Here is a 12,872-nt window from a genome sequence, read left to right as displayed (position 1 = left end):
CTCCTTATCTCTAAAAGTTAAGCACATATTAAAAGCTCACGAGAATTTCCATGATGTTTGCGTTGTGCAGTTCTTGGCACATCAGCGTTCCTCAAGGCAAAACAACAAACAAACAAACAAACAAACAAAAAACACAAAAACCAATTCAAATAGTATATGAAATTTATTTTTAAAAAACAGTAAACAAATTGGTCTTCTGATTTCCCACAGCATCTCACGCATCAGCACAGTACCCCTTGCTGGTTCACTGGGAAGGCTGTTCTCCACTCCACATCTTGCTCTACTGTGCCAAAACTTCTTCAAAGCTTATTTGGGACAACAAGATTCCCTCTTCCTTCCCAATTGAGAATAAAGCCTCTTCCATTTCTGTTCAGGAGGGAAGGGAAGGGAAGGGAAGGGAAGGGAAGGGAAGGGAAGGGAAGGGAGACAGGCAAATGTGCAAAAATGCAGGGAGAAAAGTAGGTGCACCAGTGCTCAGGAGCAAGGAAATGGAGGTGACCAAGAGGAGGTGCATAGCAGCGACCGCAAAACCTGAGCAAGGAAGCAGGGATTTAGGAATGTGGACTTTCAGGAAGAAAACTTCCCATTTGCTTTGTGCCATTTCCTTGCAAAACCTTGTGAGCAGGAATGCCTGGAGCTGCAGCTGACTTGGCCTGCGTGGGCTGAGGTCACTTCCCTCTGTTAGTGGAGTTGGAAGAGGCCATGGGGCTGGAAGCAGGTGAGATGGGCAGGATTTGCCCTTGGCCCCAGCACCCAGAAGGGCCAACAGTGTCCTGAGGTGCATCAAGCACCTGGTTTGATTTTTAGGCAATCCTGTGTGGAGCCAGAAGTTGGACTTGATGATCCTTATGAGTCCCTTCCAACTAGGGATATTCTTTGATTCTATGATTATTTAGCTTAAGAGCTGTGGCCACAGCCCTGAGGGCTTGCCATTCCAAACGCTGTTTGGGCATGAAGGCAAGGATGTTCTGCCACACAGAGGGACCGGCTTCCCAATGGGAGAAGTCATGGGAGATGCCTGCTTTTTCCAAAAAAGGGGATATTCCTGCTCTGTCACACTGATCACAGCATATGGGGCTCTCTGAGACCAAACCCTGCACCAAGATGCAGGGCTTTGGAGGAAGCTGGGACTCAAATGTCCCTGCTCTGTAGTTATGTGCCAGCTGCCTTCTCACCTGACAAACCAGATCAGGGCCTATTTCTCCTCATTCGTCTTCTGCTTTCAAATGAAAGCCCCTGCAAGCAGCATCAAGGTTAGGAAACAGTCTCACCTACCTGCCCTGGAGTGATTTTTTTTTGCAATAAATGAAGAAAAAGGGAGGGGAAGGGGCAAAAGGGAAACACTCTGGATCAGCCCCTTAAGTTCAGCATACTCTGTGTGCCAGCTCTGAAATAAAATGCTCCTTCACGCTCACCATGTCTCTGTGTGTTCCGACAGTGAAGCAGGCACACATCCCACACCCCATTTGTGCCCCAGTTTCCCCCATAAGGAGCAGGATCTGTCCCAGTCCTCCAGCATCTCCTGCATCCTGGGTCAGACCCTCAAACCTCACAGCCCGCAGGGTGGGAGCTCCCACAGATGCTGACTCACCCTTTCCCGGAGAAGCCATTCTGCTGAGTCAGGGTCACGCCAGGTCACTGGGTTTTGCTGAGCAATGTTTCTGGGCTGCGGCAGAGGGGCTCTTAGTTGCTGAGTCATGGCAGAGAGGAGCCACGTGAGACTGTTTATCAGGAGGGCGGCTTCCACAGGCTGTGCTGAGGTTGCAGCTGTTGTTCCTGGCCCTGCTCCCATTCCTCAGGATGACCGGAGAAATCTCCAGAAATAAACCCTAGCCCCTCAGCACTGCATGGGAAGTGCACCTCCTGTACTCCAGTTGGGAGCCACGTAGTGGGCTGTTGGAAGCAGTGGGATACAGTGGGGTTTCACTCTCTGCAGAACTTGGTTTCCAGTCTGCCTCCTCCCCTCCACTGAGTTGCGGTACGAAGTCCAGCTCAGTGCCTACGTGCGAGTTCTCAAATGCAGCCACTCGCAGCATGCCCGTGTCTCAATCAGGGTGCACTTTGCTTCACGTAGGGCTATTTAGTGTTTGTATTTGATAGCTGCCTTGCTCCCATCCACACTTCCCTGTGGCTTGCAGACCCCAGCCCCAGCAGGTCGAAGGGTCTGTCCCCACCAGCACCAAGCCCCAGGGGAAGCCCTTATCCATGCTTCTGGAACAATGCGTATTGTAATCACCGCTTCCTGTTTCTGTCACCCCGAGAATACAGCACGCACGTCCATCCCCCACCACATCCGTCTCTGAGGCCACTGCATGGGGTCTGTGCAGAGCAGCAGCATCTGTCCCCCAGAGGTGCCACCACCACAGCCCCCCAGGAAGGACCCCGTGGATCTTGGTGCTCCCCCCCGCTGTGCTCCACCTGTATCTTTGATCTGGGTTCGGGTTGTTCTGAGCTGATGGCAGCGAGCACAATCTGTTCTGCCAGGGCAGCCTCCTTTTGGTAAACACGAGTTAGCACACAGCACGTCCTGTGGAATCCAGCAGTGACTCTTTCCTTCCACAAGTAGCTGTACGTGGGTATCGCAGCTGTGGGGGGTTTTCCCCTCTCTATCACGCAGCAAGATCTGGTTGCTGAGTCAGCCCCCCTCCCAGCCAGGCTGAATTCTGCTGTGTCATGGTTTTGGTCATCCATCTGGCCAAGACTGGCTGTGATCAGGCGGTTCCTCCTCGCACTGGCCAAGCTGCTGAGAAGCAATGCACCAGAGCCAAATGAGGAGCAGTACTTCCAGAAGGCAGGAGAGCTTTGTACTCTGGGGCAGACAGTGTAACCAGAGGGTTCTGACTGTGAAACCTATGGTCAGGACAAGCTGTTAGACCCATAAAGAGGAAAATCTTAGAATGATAGAATCATTTAAGTTGGAAGGGACCTTTAAAAGATCATTTAGTCCAACTCTCTTGCAATTAACAGGGATACCTACAGTTACATCAGGGTGCTCAGAGCCCCTCCAGACTGACCTTGAGTGTCTCCAGGGATGGAGCATCCGTCACCTCTCTGGGTGACCTGCTCCAGAGCTTCACTACCTATATTAGAAAAAACTTCTGTATTATATTCAAACTAAATCTCCCCTCTTTTAGTTTGAAATCATTTCCCCTTGTCCTATTCTAGCAGATCCTGCTAAAAAGTCTGTCCCTTTCAATCTCCCACATTTCCCTTCCCCTGATGGAAGCAGTGACTCCTCAGTGTCTTCTGTTGCTGGTAACCATTCCTCTAACCTATCCCATGACTTAAACGTTTTCTCAAAGACTCAGACAGGCAGATAGAGGTATTTAAGCCCATCACTATCACAAATATCAGCCTCAGGCTGCTTGATTTATCTTCCTACAAATCCCCCAGGCAAACTCAGCAGCAGTCCCACACAACAACATCCCCTCCGGCACTGTGCAGCCACTGATCAGTGAAAGCACAGCAGAAGCAGAGAGGAAGCAATGCAAGCCCTCACTGCAGAGCACTGGATGAAGCCAGAAAAGCTCCAGCCCAGCGACTGCAAAATTGATGACAGCCTGGTTTCAGTTCTCCCTCCATCTCACTGCAAGGTTTCCGATTTCTGGAGTAAGGAACCTGGCCTCACAGCCTCTCCGCCTCCAGTAACCCCAACCAAGTCAGGCACAAACCAGGCCTGGGGCATGGCGTGCTTCCCTGCTCCCATGGAATTGCTCACAGAGGACTGAGCTGTGCCTTGGCTCCTGTGACCTTGTTTCCTGTGACAATCTCAGAAGAAGGCAAATGCCCAGATGCAGAAGATGGTACACTGGAGGACACCTCAGAGCACAAATAGGTGATAGGATGAGAGGTAATGGCCTCAGGTTGCACTAGGGGAGGTTCAGGTTGGATATTAGGAAAAATGTCTTCTCAGAAAGAGTGGTGCTGCAGTGGCACAGGCTGCTCAGGGAGGTGGTGCAGTCACCGTCCCTGGAGGTGTTCTAGAACCAGGTGGATGTGGCACTGAGGGCATGGTCAGTGGGCATGGTTGGGATGGGCTGGCAGTGGACCAGGTGATCTGTGAGGTCTTTTCCAACCTTAATGATTCTGTGATTCTGTGACTCTATGAGAAAGTTGGAGTTCTTCCCGGGAAGAAGTGCCCTGCCTACACTGGCAATGACACAATGGGATACCCACTCCCTTATCCTGAGTCTTACCTCTCCATGTACCTCTGCCCTGCAGGAAAAGTAAGGAGGAGGACATTTTGGACATATATTTAAGTGCATCCAAGCACACAGCTTTTGGGGAGTGGGCAGATGGGGAAAATGCATTGGCCTAAATGCAGCTCAAGAGTCCTTAGGAAGAAATGAAGCTGCTTAACATGGATGAAAGGAGGAATATGGTTTGGGGAGTGTAGTTTTTCAGATTATTTCACAGTCATGTGACAAATAATATCATTCAGTTTCATATCTTTCCTTCTTCCCCCCAGCAGAACTATAGGCTCAGTGTGTTCCAGCTTCCCATGTCCAAACAGGGCTCACTGAAAGAAGTGAGAACTGTGCTGCAAGCACGTGATGCCAGTGGAAAGTGCTCATTTCAGAGCAAGTCCAGTGGCAAAAATGGCATCGATGTCTTTGGGCAGGACTGGCCTCTCTCTAATCGCCAAGGGATGTTAAAGGCTTTCTCACACTTGCTTCAAAGACTCGGACATCCCAATAAACGTATTTTACTCAATAGCAAAATAAGGAGTAAGTAGCCTGGGGGTAAGAGCTAGCTTTTGCTAGAATGCTCTGTAGCTTTAAAGAGCAGAGCAAGACAGGAAAAGCATGGCTGAGTCAGGCTGGGAGCGCTGAGTAATCCTTCCTGAGTGTGCACAGTCGCCAGATGTCAGCCCAGCACAGAGCCATGTGCATGCACAATCCCTCCAGGCTGCTCCAACCCCCAGCACTGAGCCCAGCTGTGCAGAGGACACATGAGGCCCACCCAAAGCCAGGGGACAGATAGACAGAAGACCCCCCTCCCTGCTCTTCCCTTCCAGCCCACGGCAGCGGAGCAATGATGGCTTTATGTGCCCCACTCTTTTGGCTCCAAGGCAGAATTTGTGCTTTCCCAAAGCACAGATGAATGATGCACCTCCCGTCCTGGTTAGCTGAGCTTCCAGCATAGCTCCAGATGGAAGAGGGACCCCACTACATCTGCGGGCTGCCTCCTTGGCTGATGCAGCAGACAAAACAGCGGGGCAGCCAACAACTAGCAGGAGCACCTTGTCCAACTCTCCTGTCCTAAACCAGAGAAACTATTTGCCACTGCAAATATCTGCAGCCTGCCTCGATTTCCCCAAAGCCCTGCATCACACCTTGGCAGTCTCCTGCATGCTGCAGATGTGACAACCCCCAGGGTATTGAGGGGATGGACTGCTGTCCTCTATCACCTCACACACAGTGCTGCTCACAGCAGGGTCCACGTTCCATGCCAATTCAGTATTTCTGTTGTATAAGGGAGAAAGGAAAGCATATCCTTGTGCATCAGTGCAGGCACACCTGTGCAGCGTGAGGAAAGAATCAGAGTCATGGAATCACAGAATCATTTTAGTTGTAAGGGACCTTTAAAGGCCATCTGGTCCAAATCCCCTGCAATGACCTACAGCTCAATCAGATATTGAAAGGACCTTTAGATACTGAAGTCTCCCAGAAGCCTTCTCTTCTCCAAGCTGAACAGCTCCAGCTCTCTCAGCCTGTCCTCTCTGGGAGGTGTTCCATCCCTTGGACCATTTTTGTGGCCCTCCTCTGGACACACTCCAGCAGATCCATGTCTCTTCTGTACTGAGGACTCCACATCTGGACACAGTATTCCAGGTGAGGTCTCACCAGCACAGAGCAGAAGGGCAGGATCACCTCCCTCTTTCTGCTGGCCACACTTCTTTGGATGCAGCCCAGGACACAGTTGGCTTTCTGGGCTGTGAGAGCACGCTGCTGGCTCATGTGCAGCTGCCATCCACCAGTATCTCCGAGTCCTTTTGGGCAGGGCTGAGCTTTAAGGGTCCCTGCTGTGCTTCCTTCCATGAAGCAGGAATGTTCCCACCCCACAGTTCAGAGCTCCTCGTCCCATGGGCAGCAAAGCTCCCCGTGCCTTTAGAGGCTCTAAAGATGCTCACACCCCAGGGTGATAAAACACTGACACCAATCTCTTTTTAGGACAGATGCTGCAGAAGCTGCATCCCCTTGTTGGTGCTGAGCTGTCACAGGGGTGAATTCCTCCTGTCCTCCCAGCCGTCCCGGGGGCCGGGGGGCACAGCAGCAGGAAGGGAAGTGCAGCGTGTTGCAAGAAGCCTCACATGAGGTCAGCGGCTGTGCTGCTCACGTGGCCCGCCCGTATAAAGCTGGGAGCAGGAGCCGGGCTACAAAACGCAGCGCTTCGCGTCCCGGGAGAGGGAGGAGAGCTCAAGCGAGGAAACAACAGGGAAACAGAGGCTCGAGACAAGGAAGAGAAGAATGGAAACTTCGCAGCCACACAGCGCTGAAAGGTGAGATCGGGACGGGGAAGAGACGGAAGCGCTCAGCCAGCAGTTTGTATTCTCCCCTGCTTTCAGGCGCGCTCCTCCTCCCACCTCTGGATGCGTCCTGGCGGTGCTCCGCGCTCGGGACGGCGGGCGGAATGCTGGCACTGATATCCGCGGCTCTGCTCCTTCTCCTGCTGCCCCCGGCTCCCCCTTTTCCTAAGGTCCCTTTAGCTGGAGCAGAGCAACAGCGCTGATATCTGTCTTACTGCTCTCCCTCTCACAGCATGTCCCAGGACCTGTCGGAGCTCCTGAAGGAAGCTACCAAGGAGGTGCACGAGCAGGCGGAGAACACACCCTTCATGAAGAACTTCCAGAAGGGACAGGTGTCCCTCCACGAGTTCAAGGTAGGGTGTAACAGCACGGCAGAGCTGCCTGGGGACTGTGCGTTAATTACTGTCACGTAGTTAATAGAGGTAGAACAGTGGGCAGATATTGGTTCAGGTTGGATATGGGGAAACATTTCTCCTCCATAAGAGCGGTGCTGCAGCAGCACAGGCTGCTCAGGGAGGTGGTGCAGTCACCATCCCTGGAGGTGTTCCAGAGCCGTGTGGATGTGGCACTGAGGACATGGTCAGTGGGCATGGTGGGGGTGGGCTGGAGGTTGGATCAGGTGATCTTAGAGATCTTTTCCAACCTTCATGATTCTGTGATTCTGTGCATGGAGCATACTGAATTGAGAATGCTCTAAGCGTTTACAGCTAGAAATAACGATGGAATAGTAATGAAGTGAGGCTGTGAGCTCATCTCTGGCAGCACACTTGACAGTGTTTTAGCTGTCACTGGGGTTATAGCAGAGCTGGGATCAGGAGGAATTGCTCAAAGGCAGAATGAGTTGGAGCAAGCTGTGTCTGCTGCCAGCAGGTAGGAGCCTGTTGCTTTTCTTGAAATGTAAGAGCTATATGCCGGTGCTAGTCTGCATCTATCCTGGCTAGGGACAGGATGGATCTGAGCCACGTAACAAAGCCGTGAGCAAAAACAAAGCAAACACCTGGGTAAGAAATTCCCGGGAGGCCAGAGGACCTGACGCACACCTTTGCAAATAACAGCCAGCAATCCGACCCGTGGTTTAATTGTTTTGTTGTTGAATGGCTCCTTGATAAATAAATCCACGAGAACAGAAATTAGTCCATTTATTTCTGACAGGTTGTACTCACAGCACTTAGTCAAGCATGAATTCAGTGGCAGGCGCTGACTTCCTGCTGTTAGGAATGGGGCACTCGTTGGGCAGTGGACTTTGAGACAAGTTGGTGATGAAGAAAGGCCTCTGAGATTCAGGAGCACGGCTCAGTTTCCCAGGAAATATTTACCCAGTGATGGGAAGTGGGACGTGACCCCGGGCTTTGAAAAGCAAAAGCAGTTTTCAAAAGCCACCTTTCCCACTTAAAACAACTGGCCAAGTTAATTTTTCTTCATTGGTTGGGCAACGTTTCTGTTTCGTTTCCAGTAAGCTGGATAACGAGTTATTATTTAAAAACACTTTTTTTTTTTTTTCTTATTTACTTTCTTGGCAAACCCATTTACCTGCCCTGACATGTGACTCCTAGGATCTGAATAGCAGTTTCTACAACAAAGTCACTGCCTGTGTGTGTATCAAAGTTCTGTTTGCAATGGTAAAAAGCTGAAATCATTCCTGCAGTACTGATTTCTCTACTGGGACAGTAAGCTGCTTTCTCTCAAATTCCCCCAAACCTGACTCACCTGTACCTCCATGTTCTACACTTTGCTGCCAATAAGGGATTTCACTGTAAGCAAGAACTGGTGTAGGTATAGATATGCACACAGCCTCTACAAACAGAAGGTCCGTGGAAGGGAAGAACAGCCAGATTGTCTTATGCCACGTGGAAAAGCTGGCAGATAGAGGAAAATAGCATGTAAGCTGGGAAAAACAATAACAGTAGTTTCAAAACAGAGGGATGATCACATAGCTGCACAGTGATCCTTCACAAAGGCATCTTTCAGATGCCTCCCATCCCTTACATCTTGTCTCCTTAGGGCAACAAAAGAGGCATCCCCTCTTCCAAGGCTGAATGAGGCAAAGGGGTGCCTCCAGTCCCAGGATGGTGGGCTGCCAGCAGGACAAGTAGGTTGCAACGTTAGCAGGGTGGGTTGTCACCTCACAGGGTCCCACAGAGGGAAATCACATCCATCTGTAAGCATTCAGATTGGAGCAGTGCACCAAGAAATGTGCCTTTGAGAATGCTCTCTGTGTTGACTGGGGAGATGAAGAGAACAGGTGAGGTGTGGTTTAAGCTTCCATTATGTCAAGCTGGGAGAACTTTTAAGTTGTAAGTGAAGGCAGCAGCTTTTAAGGGTAGGTAAGGCCAGCATCTGCTGGAAATGGGCTAGATGCCCTCAGTGCCCCTTTTATCTCCATTTGCCACGCAGGAAACCTGCAACATAACAGATATGCTGCATAGCATAATACTGGGTGTGCGCATGAGTAACTTTTTAATTAGTGGGATTTGTCCCAAAAGCAGACAGATGCACCTGTAGCTCACCCTCTTCTGTTTCAGCTGGTCACGGCATCCCTGTATTTCATCTACTCTGCTCTGGAGGAAGAGATTGAACGTAACAAGGACAACCCTGTCTATGCTCCTGTTTATTTTCCGGCCGAGCTGCACCGGAAAGCTGCCTTGGAGAAAGACTTGGAGTACTTCTATGGCAGCAACTGGAGGGCAGAGATTCCATGCCCTGAGGCTACCCAGAAATATGTTGAGAGGCTCCACTACGTTGGCAAGAAGCATCCAGAGCTGTTGGTGGCCCATGCCTACACTCGCTATTTGGGAGACCTGTCTGGGGGGCAGGTGCTGAAGAAAATTGCCCAGAAGGCTCTCCAGCTGCCAAGCACTGGAGAAGGGTTGGCTTTCTTCACCTTCGATGGAGTCTCCAATGCTACCAAGTTCAAACAGCTCTATCGGTCCCGCATGAACGCCCTCGAGATGGATCATGCTACTAAGAAAAGTGTCTTGGAGGAAGCCAAGAAAGCATTCCTGCTAAATATACAGGTGAGGAACAACCAGCCAACCCTGTTTGCCCACACCCTCTCCCAAATAAGATAACAGCTACAGGGAATGGCAAAGCCGGTATTTCTGCTGTGAAGCTTATGGGAAGTTGTGGGTTACAGCAGCCTAGAGTTGGATGGCTGCACTTGTCTAGACTGGGAGCATAGCAAGCAGCAGGTCTCTGAAAGGCTCTTCTCCCTCCTCTGGTGATTGAACAGAACATGCAATAGCCTTCTGCTTAGCTGGAGGTTTACTTGTAAAGGGAACAGGCAGATCCCACAGGCTTGTTCTGTGCAAAAAGCCCAGAGAGCCTGGCGTGCAGGGCAGTTGGGCTAGATGATCTTTAATGGTCCTTCCCAAAACAAACGATTCTATGATTCTTTAGCTTGGGTTGAAAGCTTCTATCTTCCTTTAGTTCCCAAAGTGTCTAGAGCAGGGGCAAGGAGAGCAGCGAAAGCAAAGGAGAAGAAGTCACATCATGAGATAACGTTCTTACTTTTCAGGTGTTTGAGGCGCTGCAGAAGTTGGTGTCCAAGAGCCAGGAGAATGGTCATGCTGTGCAGCCGAAGGCAGAGCTTCGCACGAGGAACGTTAACAAATCGCATGAAAATGGTAAGGCATTCCCAAAGGCAGGTGTTTAATATTGCCACTTGCAGTTTGGCTCTCCTCCCTTCCTCTGCTGTTGTTTGTAAAATCAACTGAGAACTGAGAGCGAGGTGCTTGCACCAGCCTTCACCAGCAGCCAGTACATAGTGCAAAGGGTTATGATATGGGCAAAGCTTCTAGACATGACAGAGTGAGGATGGCATACATAGATTTCCCAGACATGGTGTCAGTGAGGGAGCAGTACAAGAAGACACTCCTTCCTCCTCCTTATAGGTTGTAGCAATGGTAAGGCTCATTAGCCAGAGAAAAATGGCCTTGAGTTTACAGAAGCACAGACTGTAATTTTGGGCCCAGCATTTGGGATGCTGACAAAAGGTTCTTGGCGCACAGCCTTGCTTGAGTCTGTCTTTTTGGTCCAAATCTTCCACTGATCATTTCCTTGCCTTTCAGAGGTGTTTATTCAAAATAGCACCGGAAAAGAGTGCTGAGTTTAGCACTAGTGTGGTTTTCTGGATGGCAAAAATAGCCTGCTCAGGAGTGGGGAATTTACAGGCTGATTTTACAGGCTCAGTTTTGCAAAGATCTCCACCTACCGGCAAGTGCTGATCCTGAACTGGGCATAGCCTGAGCAAGAAAGGCAATTGCTTTTTATGGAGCCTGATTTGTTGAGTGAGTTATGAGCAAGCTCACATGTTGACAGAAGAGAGCAGTTTCACTGATAACATGTGCTTCTAGTAGGAAAGCCCTTATCATCTACTCATTCTGAAGCTGAAAGGGAGATTTTTCAGTGCATGTTGGATTGAAGCAGTTTTCTCATGGAAAAAATGAGAAGTATGCTGGTCTTGCACATCATTAAGGAAGTTTAAAGCAAGTTCTTTGGAAAGGGCAGTAACATTTCTCCACGAATCTTTGCTGCCCCTTTCCCAATAAGCCTACAGAGATAGGAGTTTCCAAAAATAAAAAAAAAAGAAATGGTGTCAGCTGACGAATTCCATTCTGGAGTTGTACAGGGTGACTGTTTGTTTTGTGTACTAAGAAAGAGAGGTGATGCATTGGAAAAGGGAGGTGGTGGAGTCACCATCCCTGGAGGTGTTCCAGAACCATTGGATTTGGCACTAAGGACATGGTTAATGGGCATGGTGGGGATGAGCTGGTGGTGGACTAGGTGATCTTAATGGTCTTTCCAACCTTAATGATTCTGTGATTCTGTTTCTATGAACTCTGTGGATACTATGATTCATAGAATCTTAAACCAGTTGTATCAATGAGACACAGGAGACAAAATGCCCTTTATAAATTTATCTTAAGTATTTACTTGTCTGTCTCCCGCACCCATCAGGGGTCTGAATGAGTCCCTTGAGAAGTGAGGCAGTGCATTTCTAAGCCAGTGAGGAGACAAGGGAAGAGTCCTTGTCTCCTCAAGGAGACAAGGCAGAAGGCTTGTGCACCTTTGTAACACCTGTGTCAGTCTGGCTGCTGCCTTTCTTCATCTGGCCTGAGAGAGCAGAAACTTCTGCCACTGATTTCTCACCATGCTCTGGGTTCTCCTCCTCTCCTGGACAGCTTCATCAGGTCTGCTCTGGCACTGGGGAGAGCAGCTTACTTCTTGTTGTCCTCATCTGCTCATTTTTTCTTATTTGTACCAGGTCCAGCAGCTGGGAAGGAAAGCCAGAGGACAAGCAGGATGCAGGCAGACATGCTGACCACTTCTCCCCTGGTGCGGTGGATCCTGGCGCTCGGCTTCATTGCCACCACAGTCGCTGTAGGCTTATTTGCCATGTGAGAGAGCAGGATCTTCGCCTTCTCTTCGTGCCTTCCCTCACCCTGAACTAATCCACCTTCCCCAGTCCTTCCAAGGGAAATTCCCTTCGACTGGGCACTGTGATCTCAGCTCTACCACTAATATTTGGAGATCTTTCTCCCCAGAAAGCAGAGTGCTGCGAGAGGCTCCAGGCCCTTTCCTTGCTTTCTGCAAGCTCTCCTCACACACTAACAACATCACCACCAGGACAAAGGGATGGAAAAGCCTAAAACCAACAGCCAAGAGCTGCAATTATTCTACAGATTATCTGCAAAAATCCCACAGGATGAGAAATGCAGCTTTGACACCGGTCTTGCCTCAGAACTACGCAGCTCCTGGAGCTCTGTTTGCTCAATGTTTAATACTGCTAGATAACACTGTGATCACTGTTTCTGTGGAGCCACGCAGCTCCCGTGGGCTATAGAACTGTTTTATATGACACTAGCAGGTCTGTGTTAAATCTTCTTCCAATCATTTTTCTTCTTTCCTTTTTTTTTTTTTTTTTTTTCAAGAGACAATGGTTGTTGAAGATACAGTGTCATTCTTTTATCTGACTATATAATTTATATACATAATAAAATTCAATTTCAAAATTCAATTCAAAGTCTTCAAGCCTGGTGTTTCCCATTGTTAAAGGGGAGGAGGGAGGAGTCTTTCTTGCCTCCCAGCTTTGTGTGCAGTGGTTACAACAGAGAGAGGTGGGAGCTCTGAGAACCAGCCCTGTTCCCACTCTTCTCCAACACCTTCAGCTTCTACACACTTACAGAAATAAAACAATGTCCTGTGGTTGTACAAAGTACCTCTAACTTTTGACTGCCCAGATACCAAGCATGCATCAGGCCTTGATCCCACCTCACAGCTCCACCAGATGGGGAACAGCCATGCAATAGGAGACATTGGTGCCAGCTACACAACCCCAATCTCT

General features: G+C 49.6%; 1 protein-coding gene across 1 annotated transcript; it reads left to right on the top strand.

The window, feature by feature from the left end:
* The first annotated feature begins 6,367 nt into the window (after positions 1-6,367).
* HMOX1 (heme oxygenase 1) lies at positions 6,368-12,545 on the top strand. The gene is made up of 5 exons (XM_042889586.1): positions 6,368-6,502; positions 6,762-6,882; positions 9,052-9,543; positions 10,044-10,152; positions 11,793-12,545. The coding sequence occupies exons 1-5, from the start codon at positions 6,471-6,473 to the stop codon at positions 11,927-11,929; spliced, it is 891 nt and encodes a 296-aa protein (XP_042745520.1). The 5' UTR covers positions 6,368-6,470; the 3' UTR covers positions 11,930-12,545.
* Positions 12,546-12,872: the final 327 nt, after the last annotated feature.

Source organism: Lagopus leucura, unplaced genomic scaffold (assembly GCF_019238085.1).
Source record: "Lagopus leucura isolate 7727_CA_CO unplaced genomic scaffold, USGS_WTPT01 Super-Scaffold_100159, whole genome shotgun sequence".
Lineage (NCBI taxonomy): Eukaryota > Metazoa > Chordata > Aves > Galliformes > Phasianidae > Lagopus > Lagopus leucura.
This window is presented reverse-complemented; position numbering and strand designations above follow the sequence as displayed.

What these genes read in the sequence shown, in the direction of transcription:
- HMOX1 (XM_042889586.1), top strand. Translation starts at nt 6,471, where the DNA reads ATGGAAACTTCGCAGCCACACAGCGCTGAAAG. An exon ending in CAGCCACACAGCGCTGAAAG is followed by an intron (nt 6,503 to 6,761) that starts GTGAGATCGGGA and finishes TCCCTCTCACAG; the next exon opens with CATGTCCCAGGACCTGTCGG. An exon ending in TAACAAATCGCATGAAAATG is followed by an intron (nt 10,153 to 11,792) that starts GTAAGGCATTCC and finishes TATTTGTACCAG; the next exon opens with GTCCAGCAGCTGGGAAGGAA.